This window comes from Danio rerio, chromosome 11 (assembly GCF_052040795.2).
Source record: "Danio rerio strain M-AB ecotype USA chromosome 11, GRCz13ab, whole genome shotgun sequence".
NCBI lineage: Eukaryota > Metazoa > Chordata > Actinopteri > Cypriniformes > Danionidae > Danio > Danio rerio.
In genome coordinates, this window is record NC_141031.1 from 27,734,140 (window position 1) to 27,749,954 (window position 15,815).

The following is a 15,815-nucleotide window of genomic DNA, read 5'->3' on the forward strand; positions in this document are numbered from 1 at the left end:
AGGATTTTTCTGAATATTTCAGTTTAGTTTGTAGAAAACTTAAAGGTGCATCAGTTATAAATTATAGAGCATCCAGAGTAAGAATATTTGAAGGTATATTTGAGTTTGTTTCTATTGTGTATTGACAATTTGTAATTTTAATTGATGGCAAGAGGCCACAATATAAGTGTTGTAAGATATCAGCTATTTCCCCCCTTCACTTTCATAAATTTGTGACGTTTCAGTGACAAGCAGTGACATTTGCGTTACATTGATCTGAACTCAACTTCAGTAGTGGCATTTATACTAAACTAAACTGAAGAGGTTATAATTTCTCTAGAACTATATCAGCATACTACATCTGCCTGACCTGCTGAAGTGCTGCACAATATGAAATAAATCTACATTCTTCATCTATGTTAAGCTGCTTTGACACAATCTAGATTGTAAAATGTGCTAGAAATAAAGATGAATTGATCATCAGAATTATTCGTTGAAACTAATGTGATATATGTGCTATTAATCACATCGATTAAATATTTATTTAATAATACTAAAGACAGAAGTTTTGAAATACCAGCTTGCTTCAGTCACTATATTGATCATCATCAGTGCATCTGTATATTTTAATTGAGTGGCGACTGAAGCATTGTGCCTTTTTCAGTGCCCTACAAAAGAAAGCAAGTGATTTTTATGGTGAGTTCATGGAACAGCATGAAGGTGGGTTTATTTTTTCAATGATCTCCCCCTTTAAATGTGTTTTAATGCCCGTGTATCCGTTGCTGAGGAACATTCTGCAGTTTTCAAATTTTGTTAATACTCCCCCTAACTCGCTTTATTCTCAACTGACCTGGAGTCAGCTGTACTCAAAACCGGCCAATGAGTTTTAAAGTACAATGTTACAACTGTTCCTAGGTCTGTAGTAGCTGTAAAACGGTAAATGCGCCCCGTTTATATAAGTCTCCGCCTTTCGGTTTGTGTTTGAATCTTATTGGACTAGCCAAAATCAGTGGGCGGGTCTACTTCGCTGGGCTTTTTGTTTTTAATATCAGCTGTTCGTCGTGATCTAAACTGCGGTGCTGTGTTTTTTTGTGTGTAATAAAAGCATAAATTACAAAAAGAAAAGAACAAATATTTCGCATCTACCTCGGATTATACAACCAAAGATTAATTTAATGCGAATTAGACCTACAAGGTATGTTTTCTTTCAACCTTGTTTATATAAGCAAATCATTTTTTTCTTTCCATGTACTGTATGTAACGTTAAATTTGTGTGTACATGTATAGAAATGTTTATGTATGCTCACATTGTGTTTCCTATTCCCATTCTTACCATAAGCGCTTAATGTACATTCTCGCAGATGCTGTACTTACAGTATTGACATTTATATTTCTTCAGATTAACAGTTTGTTTTAGCCGGTGTGCTTTTTCAAGCTCATTCAACAAACAGATACATACGTGGCTGTCGTATTGTCCTCGACTTGCCTTTATGTGTGATTAGTGTTTAACGTTATTTAGATCAAAACAAATTGTCCAGATCATAAACAGCTCTTTGATGAATGAACCGTGCATAAAAACCATTGAAATTAAAGTATTTGCGCATGATGCATATAGTGTTTTCAGAGAAAACGTTGGTATTGTTTAAAGTGGCACTGGCACACACCCTCCAGCTGGGAGGACGACAGATGGACACCAACAATGGAGCTGGGGTCCAACAATGCACTCCCAAATTTTAGTTTGTCCCTTTTAGTGACTATGTGAACAAATAAATTAAGATATGAGTATTAGTTTGCAGTCATATTTTGAACACAATATATTTTATTTTGAGAAACATTTAAAATATTTTGGAGCAGTAAACATGTGAGGCTAAATAATTCAAATTAATTATTGACTTCTGCTGTCTTAATTTGTTTCAAACACAGATTTCTTTACTATTAAAAACAGCATCTTGGATATCTTTTCTGCTAAAGATGCTGTTGTTCCAAAAAACAAATCGGAAAAAAAATGTCGGAACGGTAGAGCAGAAAATTTTGGTGGTTTTAAAAGCTTGACTTTTTCAAACCAAAGTCAATTTTGAAAACGATTGTTGTCCCATGCCTAACTACAACTGATGATAACAAATACAATATAATCTAAATGTAAACATTTTTTAGAGTGCACAAATGAGGAAAATCACTGTGTTTGGAAGTGTTTCTTTGTTTAAGTTTAAAATCAACCTTACTTTATGTCTGTTGTGAAAAAACTAGTCCCTGCTTGCAATGACGCCTGACAGATGAGTACTTTATGAAAGAATGGCCTCAATATGATTTTAAAATAGCTCTTAGCCTGCCCCAGTCATGTGCTGTTCCTAATCACTCCTTGATAAATGGATATAATTATATGCATGAACTATACACATTTATAGTTGCATTTTTCCTTTACCAAAGGTCAAACTGCTGAGTTCTGCTCTTCATATCTGCCTGAGAGGAGAAGTATATACCAACCAAGCTCACCATCAATTATTCAGTACAATCACAAGTAAATTATAACCATGTTTCAACGGCTCACGAACCTGCTGTTCGGAAGCGTGAATGAAACAACTCAGGAACCAACTGTACCAAAACCAGCATCCCCAGAAGTGGACGAAGAGGGCTGGCTATTGGTTAACGCAGCTGGTGAGTATAGTCACAAATGTCTTGAATTTAGATTACAAATATTTCTAGACTATTCAGCCTGTAAAATCTGATAAAAAACAATAATAGAAACTAATAGAAAATATTTTTTAAATTATTGAATGGTATGTTCAAATTTGATACATTACATGTTTTTGTCGCCCAAATATGACATGTATAATTGGGTACAATGTAGAAGTCTTTGATGTTAGAGCAGACTAATTACATAAAATATTTTCTTTGTTGCTTTATATGTTCTAAGTAAGCAAGTTGGTAAAATTATGTACACTCAGATTTTGCTGCTTGTTCAAACCACTTATTTAAAATGAGCTGAATCAACACAATTCCTGAGCTTGGTTTGGGACGACTTAATTGTTTTATGTTCAGTCCACTTAAATTTGCAAAAACATTTAAGTGAACTTAATCGATTTGTGACAGGACAACTAAGGATTTGTGTGAAACTCAGTATTTTTTACAGTGTATAAATGCTTTTCGTGATTTGGATTTATTGTGTTTTACAGAAATGTATAATTGGTTTTGGAAATTAAGTTGCTTTAGCCCAGTAAGTGCTATTTTTATATAAAACAAACAAAATACAATATGCTTCATATAAACATCACATTTCTACAACAAAAGAAAAGAGAGATATTTTCATAATTAAATTAAGACCTTTCACTTGCTAAAAGCGTTTGAAAACTATCTGTCAATAGGCTTGTTGTATTTGCTCATGATAACAGTTTTGAGGCTTTAGATTTTTGCATACATTTAAATATAATACAGTGGACCTTATTGTGTTACATCTGTAGAGTCTTTGATGCTGTTAATTCATGGATATAAAGTAACGTGATCTGAATAATTCACTTAAAGTCAACTTTATTCAACTTTTTGAATGTAAAAATATATTTTAACTAGTTTATATACACTGTAAAAAACACACAATTTCACACAATTCATTGTGTGTCTCGACACAAATCAGTTATCATAACAAATTTAAGTGGATTGAACATAAAACAAATAAGTTGTCCCAAAAAGTCTCAAGAATTGTGTAGTTTCAGCTCATTTTAAATGAAGTTTTACAAACTAATATCAAGAGGAGCATGTGATATGATTGATCGCGGCTGGGCTCTCATCTTTAATTTGCAATAAACCAATCAGGGGAGGGTTTCCAAAAAACTTCGCTAGCCAAATATAGGTCGCAAGCTCCGTTTTTACAAACATAGTTTATTGATTTAGTGTTACCCAAATATGTTGTTTCAATGATCATTCGCAAAGTGCATCACAAATCTTTACGCTTGCAACTACACCTCTAGATCTGTAGTTAGAAAGTAGCTAGTTCCAAGTTATCCCCCTATGCTCTTTTAATTTAAAACGTTCCACTATTTAAACTCGATATGATTAAAAAAAACATTAAAGTCATCTCTCTTATGTGTAATAAGCTTTTTTACAGTTTAGTTTTAGCGATCTTCATATTGATAATTGCGCTCCCTTCGCAGTACACTTTGAAAACATTTATGATATTTTGAATGCAGCTGTGGCTCATGACAAAAGCTATAGGTGACTTATGATTTAAAAGCGAAATTTACATTACGCCAACAATGCTTGTGAAAACAAAAATATATAGTATACGTTAATGCTTTAAATTTCATTCATACATTTTCTTTTTCGGCATAATCCTTTTATTAATCTGGGGTCGCCACAGTGTAATGAACTGCCAACCTATCCAGCATATGTTTTACACAGCGGATACCCTTCCGGCTGCAACCCATAACTGGGAAACATCCATACACACTCATTCACACACATACACTATGGTTAATTTTTAAGCATTCCCAATTCACCTGTACCACCTCTTTAAACTTGTGAGGCAAAACATAGCAATCGGAGGAAACCCACACAAACACTGGGAGAACATGCAAACTCCACACAGAAATGCCAACTGACCCAGCCGAGGCTCGAACCAACAACCTTCTTGCTGTGAGGCGATCGTGCTACCCACTGCACCACCACGTCGCCCTACTTTAAATTTATAGTAGCCTATTTATTTAGAAATATATCTGTAGCCTACTGCATTTCTGCATTGGTTTGAAAGTCACAGTTGTAAATATAGACTTAAAAAAAATGTAAAAAATAAACAATATCCTACTTAATAATAATAAAATAACAATAATAATTATTATTACTCTTGTTAATAAATAGCCTACTGTAAATTACAACCATAAACAATTTATATGGCTTGTGTATGAGATTAGAATGTTAGCTACGTAGTTTTATGTTTTAGAATAGAATATGTAATATTGTCAATAATTTTTGTAAAAGAAACATAGGCACTATATGTGCCGTTTATATATATTTCAGTTAATATAGAAAGTGATTGCATGTTTTTACTAAACTAATAACTAATGTTGGATTTTTTTTTAAGTCTGTGTGTATAAAAGAATATAATTTTATACAAAAAATGCTGGTAATTTTCTCTAAAGAAGTTGATACTCCACCCCGTTTAGAGCGTCATTATGGAGGTTTTACATTATAACTAACGTGGTTCAAATGATTGATCTGCGACAGAGAAACTACGGGTTTGGGGAAACACTCATCACTACATCGTTCATTTCCCAAACAATGCATTGTACTCTGATAGTTCAGCCATTAATTATGTCATTATTTGGGAAATACACCCCAGATTGATTCAAGCTTACAAGCTTACAAAGGCAGATTTTGGCCTTCTACTAGAGATCTGCGTGGGACTAAATTATGAATCCCGCTCACGCCAGGTTTTAGCCCGAACCCGACTGCTACCGCTTATATTTAGCATTTGTTGTCCCGCTGCCTGATCCGCCTGCCCCATTTTCCACCCGCCGCACCCGATTCCGCTAAAAAGCGGGGGGAGAACAAAACCGAAAACCACCCAGCTATACAGTCCAGACAGCCTATAACAAGCCTGCAACAAAAAAAACTAAGCAGCATCACGCTGTCTCGTTCACACACATACATACATGTGCTCGCTCGCTCGGGAGTCGGGGGCGATATTTCTATACGGCCTGCTCCCGTCCAAAATTAAACCAGTTTCGGACTGCCCCCGCGCTTTATTCGGAAATTTATTCCCGCGCCGCAGAAGACCTCAACCTACTACCTTATCTTCGATTTGGAAGAATACCCCCTTCCACCCCATCTCCTCCTTTTTCTCCCTTTACCAGAGGGAGCTCAAAAGATCTGATCTCAGACCACCTTATATACTTATTGACCAGGCGGGTTCTCTCCCGGGACAGCATGCTAATAGCGTTAAGCATATCTGAGTGTGAACTCTTGAAATATGGAGTTTAAACAAGCAGCGAAAATCACTTTTTGAGTGTAGCACAGATAACAATTGTCTCATAGCAGATGTGATTGTACCTATTCTATGGGATAGATCATTTGAAAAATGTACGTTTGCTTTTCATGCAAACTCCCCCAGGCTTTTCAAGCTGTAGATGACTTATTTTATTTGAAAAAAGTTAATATCTGCGACTCTCGATGATACTTTGAAGTCTTATTAAAGCAAAACAATCAGTCTGTACAAAAAAATGTAGCTCGTCAGTTTAAGTTTTAAGCATTGTCTTATTCTACTGAAGGGAAAAAGTCACCTACTTATTGAATGGCCTAAGGGTGAGTAAAGATAGAGCTTCTCATGTCATTCTGTTAACTGCATTTCTCTTCTCTGTAGATGGAGAGTCATCCTCTGAAACCGGCGAGCTGCAGTTCAAGTTAATAGGAAGCCTGTCAAACACTGAGATTTGTGCTGCCAGCTTGGTCAGCGAGGCGAGGTAAATTCACCACATCTGCTCAGAGACTGCAGTCGGGATCACTTTATTCCCAGCAATATTGACACTGATAGTCTGTATCGGCTCGACATAACCAGGTGTCTTGTTCTCTTTGTAAAGCATCACTGAACCAGAAGTCCCAGTAGCCCGAAGCAGTGGTCGAGTCTCTCAGCGACTGGTCTCTCAGGCTGGAGCTCTGGTCAAAGTCACACAGATGGGCAGAATACAGCGGGCGCAGGCTCGTGCCAACCGCCACAGTCTCGGCCGTAACTGCATTCAGCGGCAGAACAACATCCGCCAGCGTCTTCCACAACACTTCTCTCGCAAACACCGCATGGTCCTTCACCAGCCTGGCCGATGCAACTTTAATCATTAAGATGCAACGAGTACGCAAACGAACAACCAACATGCAAGTACCTTGGTTCAAAGTTAAAGCTTGATATGAAATATTTGAACCAATTTATACTTACATCTAGGGTATAATAAATAAATCTTGTGGCAGCTGACATTATGCCTCCAAAAACTGTTTCTTTTACATACTAGTGTGCTAGACTGTCATGCAGCAATAAAATGAAGCAAAGGACTTTTGAATCTTTGTGTTTTCTTTTATTGTGATATTAGATCAGAAAAAAAGGGCAGCAAGTAATCCACATGATCCAAACCCAAAAATTGAGAAACAATCAACCATTTTTAAAAATAATACAAAAAAAATGTTCAAATACAAATGCTCACCTTGGTGTAGTTCTGCAAAGCATGTCCATGAGATTTGCTTAATTCACAACCTTATGGCGTAGATGGCAAGATCACTTTTAGTCTGCTTAATTACAGCATGTCTGCAGATCCTTACAAAGTCTTAAATTCCATAGTAAAAAAATAAGGCCTTAGGGGGGTGGTCCAGAGCATGTTTTTAAGGCTTGGTAGTGTTTATAAGATGCAAAGCAATGTGTGCACATGCTTCATTTGAAAAAAAAAATCATGTTATGTTTCTATATACTTTAATTTTATACACCCAAACAGCTAACATGAAAACGACATATTTCCTAGTTCCTCTGAAAGGCCCACACTCAAGAGGCTCTGATTGGCCAGCTAACATAATGTGCTGTGATTTGCGGATCGGCTCCACGTCACCAGGAAAAGCGTCATGCCCCTACAAGCACATGCATTTGTGCTGTATAAATACTGTCAGTTAGAGTAGCTCTTAGTGGCACAAAAGAAGACACAGCTGAACCACTCCTGCTCTCTAAAATAAAATCTGACAAGTGTCTTTCACATATATTTGGGTTAAAAGCATGTAAGTAATACACGTTCAAATATCTTATATATATATATAATATTATCTTATTATCTTATATATATATTTGAGATGTAGAACGCATAATTGCGGCTGCATAGAGAGACACTGCAGCACTGATGATGATTGTGTGAACAGAGGTTTGATGGATAAATATTAATTTGTAGCTAAATTGTTAACGATGCCAAACAGCATTTCCCATTGTTTACATCCTATCAACAACATCCCATTAACACTAGAAACTGTGCATGTCATAGATCAATTTTAACAAAATAGAAACACTTATAGATCGAGGTTCACAATCCACAGCTTTGTTTGTTATTGTTTTTAGCTGAATCCAACACTGAACTGGAAGAGATTCTGAAAGTTGTCCTTTGTCAAATGCTAGCTATATATTTTTTATAATTCTCTGTACCATAATTAGTATGAAACTGTAAGCACTTCTCTTTTTGTGTCTTGTCCTTTGGAAGCCAAAATACAAAAACAGAACGAGCTCTGTGGAAATAGCAGCATTTAGACAGCATTTTAGCTTTCTCTGCTGTAACATCACAGCGCCTCTGGCCACTCCCTGTGCTGGACGGGATGTATGCGCGTGGTGAATGTGTGAACTCATGTTTGTGATCTCACTAACTTGCATGTATTTTTTTGTAGTCCCCAAACTTCATTCGCTGTCGGCTTTGGTAAGCTAACTCTGTAAAGGCCAATGTCTCTCTTTACATTGAGCAATTACATTCAGAGATATTGTTTATGTTTAAAATTTGATATCGTAGTGGACAACCCTTTTTAAACTAGTCCTAAAATGTCTTAAATTTGTGTTTTAAAAGGTCTTAAAAATCCAATTGAACTGACCCCAGTACAGAAAATGTTGTCACCCAGAACCCAAAAACATACGCACTCATAGGGATTTCTCTTACGCAAGCAGGGCTTGCTGGCATTTCACTCTTTATTTTGTGCTCTTTTTTTTGCGAATTTGGTACTCTAACTTTAACATTGGTCTTAAATTTAAAGCTCTTACCTGCAGATTATGGCACTCTGCTGAAGGCGCTCTGCTAAACTGAGATCTAGTGATCATGATGGCCATTACAGTAGTCATGTTCGAGAAACATGGAGGTGGCATGGTGGCTCAGTGGATAGCACTGTCGCCTAACGGCATGGAAGGTCAATGGTTTGAGTCCTGGCAATGGTTTGAGATGGCATTTCTGTGTGGAGTTTTCATGTTCTCCCTGTGTTTGCATTGGTTTCTCCGGGTATCTGCCATAATCCAAACAACTGGATCAACTAAATTGGCCATTGAGTGAATGCGAGAACCCCAATGGGTTGTGGCTAGAAGGGCATCCGCCGCGTAAAACATATGCTGGAATAGTTAGCGGTTCATTCTGCTGTGGTAACACCTGATAAATAAGGAACTAAGCTGAAGGAAAACGAATAAATGAATATTCAGCAAACAAGTCTGACACGATTTGTGCTTTGTGACGGGGTACAGCTAAGTACAGCTATCACAACTGTGGTCATAACTTAATGCACATAGATTTACTGTACTGTAGTGTTTAATCCTCCTGTTGACTAAAGGGTCAGAAATTACCTGTGACCCATTTAACAGCAGATTTTTTTCTTTTCTTTTTTTTTTTATTTGATGTTTGATGACTTTTCTAAAACTAACAATTTTCTATTTTCAAATGTTCTTGCTATGCAGGGACATTTAGTATTAGAAAATATAAACACTTACTTTGGTTTAAAGAAGTGATGTCCAGTGAATAAACGGTAATGAAATACTAACGAGGAGAGTAGAGTTAATGATGAAAGATGGGGTTGTTTCTTAAAGAAAAATAGGTTTTGAGAATTTCAATCACATTTTGCTGCTTTATTTTCGAGGTTTAGTGAATGCAGCTCATTTTTGTATGTGGAAAATCCCTGTAGATCAGCTGATTCTAAATCTGCCCATCTTGCATTAATTGACCAGGACACATTTAAAATCAAATAACTCTCTTTTCTTCCTCGTTCTGATGCTCAGTTTGAACTTACAGCAGATTGTATTGACCACATCCACATGTCTAAACGTGTTAAGTTGCTGCTGTTTCATTGACTGATTCAATATTTGCATTAACAGGCAATTAAACTAAGGGCTGATGAGTGTATTTTTCCCAAGTTTGGGCTCCAAGCATGTGATTGTCCTGCAGTGCATTATGAAAACCACAAGGAGGCGTGGGGTTTCAGCAAGTGTGGCCATTTCCTACTTAATTTCTTTGCTCAAATTGTCCATGGTCGGGAGGAATGTCACATGTATGTCTATTATATATGTAAATTTATGAGCCTCAAAAGTCCTCGATTATAAAATATATAAAAACAATATAGTTTGATTTTTGACATTTATTTATTGTATTAATCCCTGTTTTATTCATTAATTAATTCATTTTCTTTAGCTTAGTCCCTTTATTTATCATGGGTAGCCACAGCGGAATGAACTGCCAACTATTCCAGCATATGTTTTATGCAGTGGATGCCCTTCTAGCTGCAACCCAGTACTGGGAAACATCCATACACACTCATATACAGCCAATTCAGTTTATTTAATTCACCAATGGGACTGGGGGAAACCAGAGCACCTTGAGGAAACCCACGCTAACATGGGGAGAATATGCAAGCTCCACATAGAAAGGCCAGCTGGTCCAGCTAGGACTCGAACCAGCGACTTTCTTGCTGTGAGTTGACAGAGCTAACCACCAAGCCTACTGGTTTATTATTTATAACTATTTCAACCGGTCATTTTATATTATTTATGCTCTTAATAGTAAACTACAGATGTTTCTATGTTAAAAGGTACCATTATTTACATTGTTAAGTGTGACTGTTTTCATGTTTTCCACATATGCTTTTTTTTTAAACTAGCAACTGTGATAGTTTCCTGAATTACATTTTTTTAAAAGGATAGTTTACCCAAAAACTATAATCCTGCCCTCATTTATTCACCCTTCACTTGTTCAAAACCGGTATCTTTCATAGAAGGTAACCTATTCTTAAAATATTTCCAAAAATACTGGTTACATTTTTAACTTCCATATTAATTTTTGCACTCAGTGATGAAGATGGGTCCTATAATCCAGCATCTTTTAATGTCCTTTTATTTTTTATGATGAAATTTTTATTTTCTTCAATAATTTAACAGTACTATCAGTTTACACATTTTTACATCCTTTTAACATCCCGTTTCCCCTCCCTCTCTAAAAGCGGCAGTTACAGTAATCAGACTTTGCTATTAACAATCCAGTAAATACAGATAAATAATATAATAAATAAAAAAAGCACACATAAAGAAAAAAATAATAGTAAAAAATAAATAAATAAGGTAACACTTTATTTTGATGGTCGATTTGAGTATTAGTAGACTATCTGTTTAATGTCTGTTGATACTGCTCCTTCAACAGATATTTAATTTAACTATAAGAAACTTTGCAAAGACATGTCATCTTACATTAACCCTAACCAAACAGTCTACTTATAATCTAATGAGAATTAGTGGACCATCAAAATAAAGTGTGACCATAAATAACAATGCAATAATAATAATACAGTTGAAATCAGAATTATTAGCCCCCTTTGAACTTTTTTTTCTTTTTTATATATTTTCCGAATGATGTTTGACAGAGCAAGGACATTTTCACAGTATGTCTGATAATATTTTTTCTTCTGAAGAAAGTCTTATTTGTTTTATTTCGGCTAGAGTAAAAGCAGTTTAAAATTTTTTTAAACACAATTTTAAAGTCAAAAATTGTTAGCCCCTTTAATATATTTTTACAATAGTCTACAGAACAAACCATCGTTACACCATAACTTGCCTAATTACCCTAACCTGCCTAGTTAACCCAATTAACCTAGTTAAGACTTTAAATGTCACTTTAAGCTGTATAGAAGTGTCTTGAAAAATTTCTAGTTAAATATTATTTACTGTTTTCATGGCAAAGACAAAATAAATCAGTTATTAGTTATTAAAACTATTATGTTTAGAAATGTGTTGAAAAAAATCTTCTCTCTGTTAAACAGAAATTGGGGACAAAATAAACAAGGGGGCTGATAATTCTGACTTCAACTGTAAATAAATCAAATAGGATGTGTGTCTCACCAGTGATCGTATTCAGCCTTCTTTTTCATGTTTTCCCCAGTCAATAGATTTAGGAAAAAGTAGAGTGAAAGTATGCAGTGCATCAGACATTGTGTATTGTGTCTTTGTTTCTCTGTAAGGACATCTTAGCCCTGCAGCACACATCACAGATCGCACAGAATGCAGGTGCTGTCATGTGAACGGGTTGTTTGAGGGCGTCCAAGACATAATTCATCATTCAATAATTTAACAGATGGAAATTGTGCTCCAATAATATCCACAACCCATACTCAAAGCTTGATCAAATGTATTTTGTGATGGTATGTGAACAAGAATCACTAATGAAATGATAATGAAGTGCATTAGGAAGGTAAAAGTATATCAAGGTCATCATCGGTTACATAAAATCTATCACAAGATTTTATAGGACATGGTATCGTGCTGATCTTGTGAACACCGTCTCGAGGTAGAACATCTTCATACTTGAACATCACTTGATCTGATGAGCAGCTAGATAAATCTTAACTTATTTCAACTATTCCAAGTGGCGTCTGCAGTTATTTGAGCGTTTTGGTCTGTCAGTTTTATCTGACATGTTCAGAAAACTGTTCAGAACACATGAAATGCATGACTTGAGAAGTCTTGTGCTAAGTTTAACGATGTTCCCTTATGCAACAAAGCAGAGTTTTTGCTGAAACATGTCTGCAGATTTGTAAAATGAATAATAATGGTTGATGGGTTTTGCAGAAGTGTAATTTGCATGCAGTGTTAACCAGGTACATACACACTGTTTAGCTTCAGGCTCTAATTAAGTAATACTGTTAATGTTCAGTTTCTTTTAAATAATGTTCAGTTTTATGACTTGCTATATATGACCCCAATGTGTCGTCAAGAGCCACAGGTTTTGTAAACTCTCACAAATGTACAAAGTCTGTCAATGGGGTGGTACCTTTTCAAAATGTACATCTATGTTCCTAGCAGGTTATTACAGGTGCAAATTACCAGTGTTGGTAACACATTACAAGTAATAATGTTACTTTTTAAACGAGTAAAGTAACTTATTACTTTTTCAAAATTAAGTAATAATAGTTGAGTTGCTTGTGTTACTTGAGTTACAAAAAACGTAATATGAGTTACTTTTTAGCTTGATTAATGAGCTTTTAGAAAATAAATCGCTGAATTAAAATGATCATAGTCAGAATGAATCCCACACGCAATGATGGAATGAAGGAACAGACAGAAATGAAGAAAGTAGAGTCTTACATTCCTGCTATGGAGAGAAAAGAAAAAAGAATTACCTAAATAGACAGTGATTTTGCTGTTTAATAAGACAAAAAGTACAAAAGTAGCAAACGCATTGCTTTACACTTTCATTAATCCGTTAATACAGCATGTAGAGCACTGGGGTCAGGAAGTTCAGACAACATTATCCTAAACACAAAAAACAAAGCTGACTCAACTTAAAAATTTTAAGGCAACAAACTTCAGGACACTTTTTTCAGTGTTATTTTTACCTTTTATTATGATAGGACAGTGGAGGTTACAGACAGGAAAGCATTGGGAGCAGAGAGAGGGGACGCATCGGTAAAGGACCATGAGCTGGGAATCAACTCAGGTTGCACTTATCCACTAGGCTATTGGTGCTGGCAAACTTAAGGACATTTAATGATCACTCAACTTTCAACACAATTTCTACACTTGACTCAATTTAAATTGAGTAAACTCAAAAATGAAATGACCTGTTTTTTTAACAAGTTGCACTGCTGGGTGGCATTTATTAATAAAACAGTGGCATGACATTTCTCAGTAGCAACAGTGCTGATCTCCATGCAGTTGAACTTGTCAATGTTATTTTAGTAAACTAAAACTATTGGTCAAAACATTTTCATTAACTGAAATAACATTCACAATAAATGAAAAAGAAATATTCACAATAAATGAAAAAGTAAAACTGAATGAAACATTTGTTACCTTAAAAAAATGTGTTGCCTTAACTTGTTAAGTTGTCAATTTTTATTACAGTGTATTAATTTTTTATGTGTTTTTTTAAAAGTAAATGAAGGTTATACAGTGCGTTTTTAATTTTCAAAAATAAGGAAAAAAACTGCAAGTTCTGAAAGTAATAGAAAAAGTAACGCAAAGTAATTCAAAAGTAAAGTAACACATTTAAAAAGTACCAAAGTAATGCAACTAGTTACCTTTATAGGGAGTAACTCAATATTAAAATGGATTAGAGTAACTTTTCCCAACACTGCATATAAATACCTAAAAAGTGCAAATGTGTACCTCATAGTACCATAAAAGTTATACAAAAGTGTACCCCAAAGGTGCTAATGTCCACCTGTATGGTTTAAAAGTGTGAGTGTGTAATAGTTTTTTTTACTATTGCTCTTATTACAGATCAGGATGAGTAAGGTGTGCAGGAAATGTGCAGAGGAAATTCAGATGTTTTAGTTAATGCTTTTTTGCTTGCTTGAGAAATTTGTTCAAGTAAACGTGTTTTATAAATTTAAAGGAACTGTTGAAAAAAATACTTGAGTAGCAACATGAATGTTTCCAGAAGTTAAACCTTGACAATTCATTTCATTTTTTAATTCAACACGCAGTATTTGAGGAACTTGTAATGTTAAGGTAAAGTATTAGGCGAATCATTACAGTTTACAACAGAATAAGTTTGATTTTACTATATGCAAGGTGTATAGAAAAACAAAAAACGCAGGATGTCGTTTGTGCAGTATGTAGGTTTGCATTGGCTTCTAGTGTGATAATTTATTACTCTTAATATTCCTAATCTACGTAATTACAACATTCATCATTATGTGTGTGGGGGAAAAGGCAACAGTATGTCTTTCTAAGCTAAACATCAATTATGTATTTGCATTGCATTGATATTATATCTCTTTTGCATACTGAACTAAAGCCATTGACTCAATGACCCTTTGTAATGACTAATGCTTTCACACGCTATTTGACTATGAAAAGAAGTTATAAAACAGGTTTGTTGAGTTTCAGACACTCAGGTCAGGTTTTCAAGCATGAATACAAAAGCATGCGCATAAACTACAGTACTTACAGTGCAGATGCTTGAATATGTAAACGATGACTGTCTGCAATGTGTGTGTTTTATAAAACATTGTCTTTTCAAATGTATCGAACATTGAAGTGACTATTGATAGCCTTGGTTATAGGGTACTTGGTTTATGATGTATACTTATGATATTTTTAGGCATCCCATGTGTTTTGCTGAGCAGAGTTTTGATACTCCAAATAGTCTTTGGAACAATCAGTAAACTGTAAGTATTGTACTTTAAAGGGTTAGTTCACACAACAATGACATTTGCACACCCTCAAGTGGTTACAAACCTCTTTGAATTATTTTTTTCTATTGAACTTGAACAATTATATATTGAAGAAAGGATGAAAACTTGTACACATTGACCTCAATAGGAAAAACAAATACTATGAAAGTCAATGTTTACCAACATCTACCAACGGTTTCCAACATTTTAAAAAAATATCTCCTTTGTGTTTAACAGAATAAAGAAACTTTTAAACTCAAGGTTTAAAACACAACAGGTGATAAAATGATGGCAGAATTGACTTTTTTGTGAACTATCCCTTTAAGGAGGGTTATACTGGATATTTATCCTAATTTTGATGTGACCTAGAGTAGGCAATATTGCAATCAATTGGTAAGACAAATTGTTTAATCCCTATAAACTGTTATAGTTTTAGCCTTTTTATTCTGTTGGTTACATTATGAAATCACTCAGTGAGGGAAATTTAGTGCATAGTTTTTTAACGTTTATGTCTGTTTAAGTTATGGACATATATGTGCATTAAGCAAAGATTAACACACATTGCAATCTTTTGTTATTAATATTATTATTATTTCAATTATTTTTACAAATGTTGTTGCTTAAAAAATGCATGTAATGTCTAATTTTTAATGTTTTACGTTGCAAGGGTTTATTAATGGGAAAACCCAAACACATTATTTAAA

General features: G+C 34.9%; 1 protein-coding gene across 1 annotated transcript; it reads left to right on the forward strand.

The window, feature by feature from the left end:
* The first annotated feature begins 962 nt into the window (after positions 1-962).
* tp53inp2a (tumor protein p53 inducible nuclear protein 2a) lies at positions 963-7,008 on the forward strand. The gene is given in 4 exon segments (NM_001326480.1): positions 963-1,174; positions 2,407-2,634; positions 6,329-6,428; positions 6,546-7,008. Coding segments are annotated over 3 exon segments (480 nt in total). The 5' UTR covers positions 963-1,174; positions 2,407-2,510; the 3' UTR covers positions 6,802-7,008.
* The last annotated feature ends 8,807 nt before the right edge of the window (positions 7,009-15,815 follow it).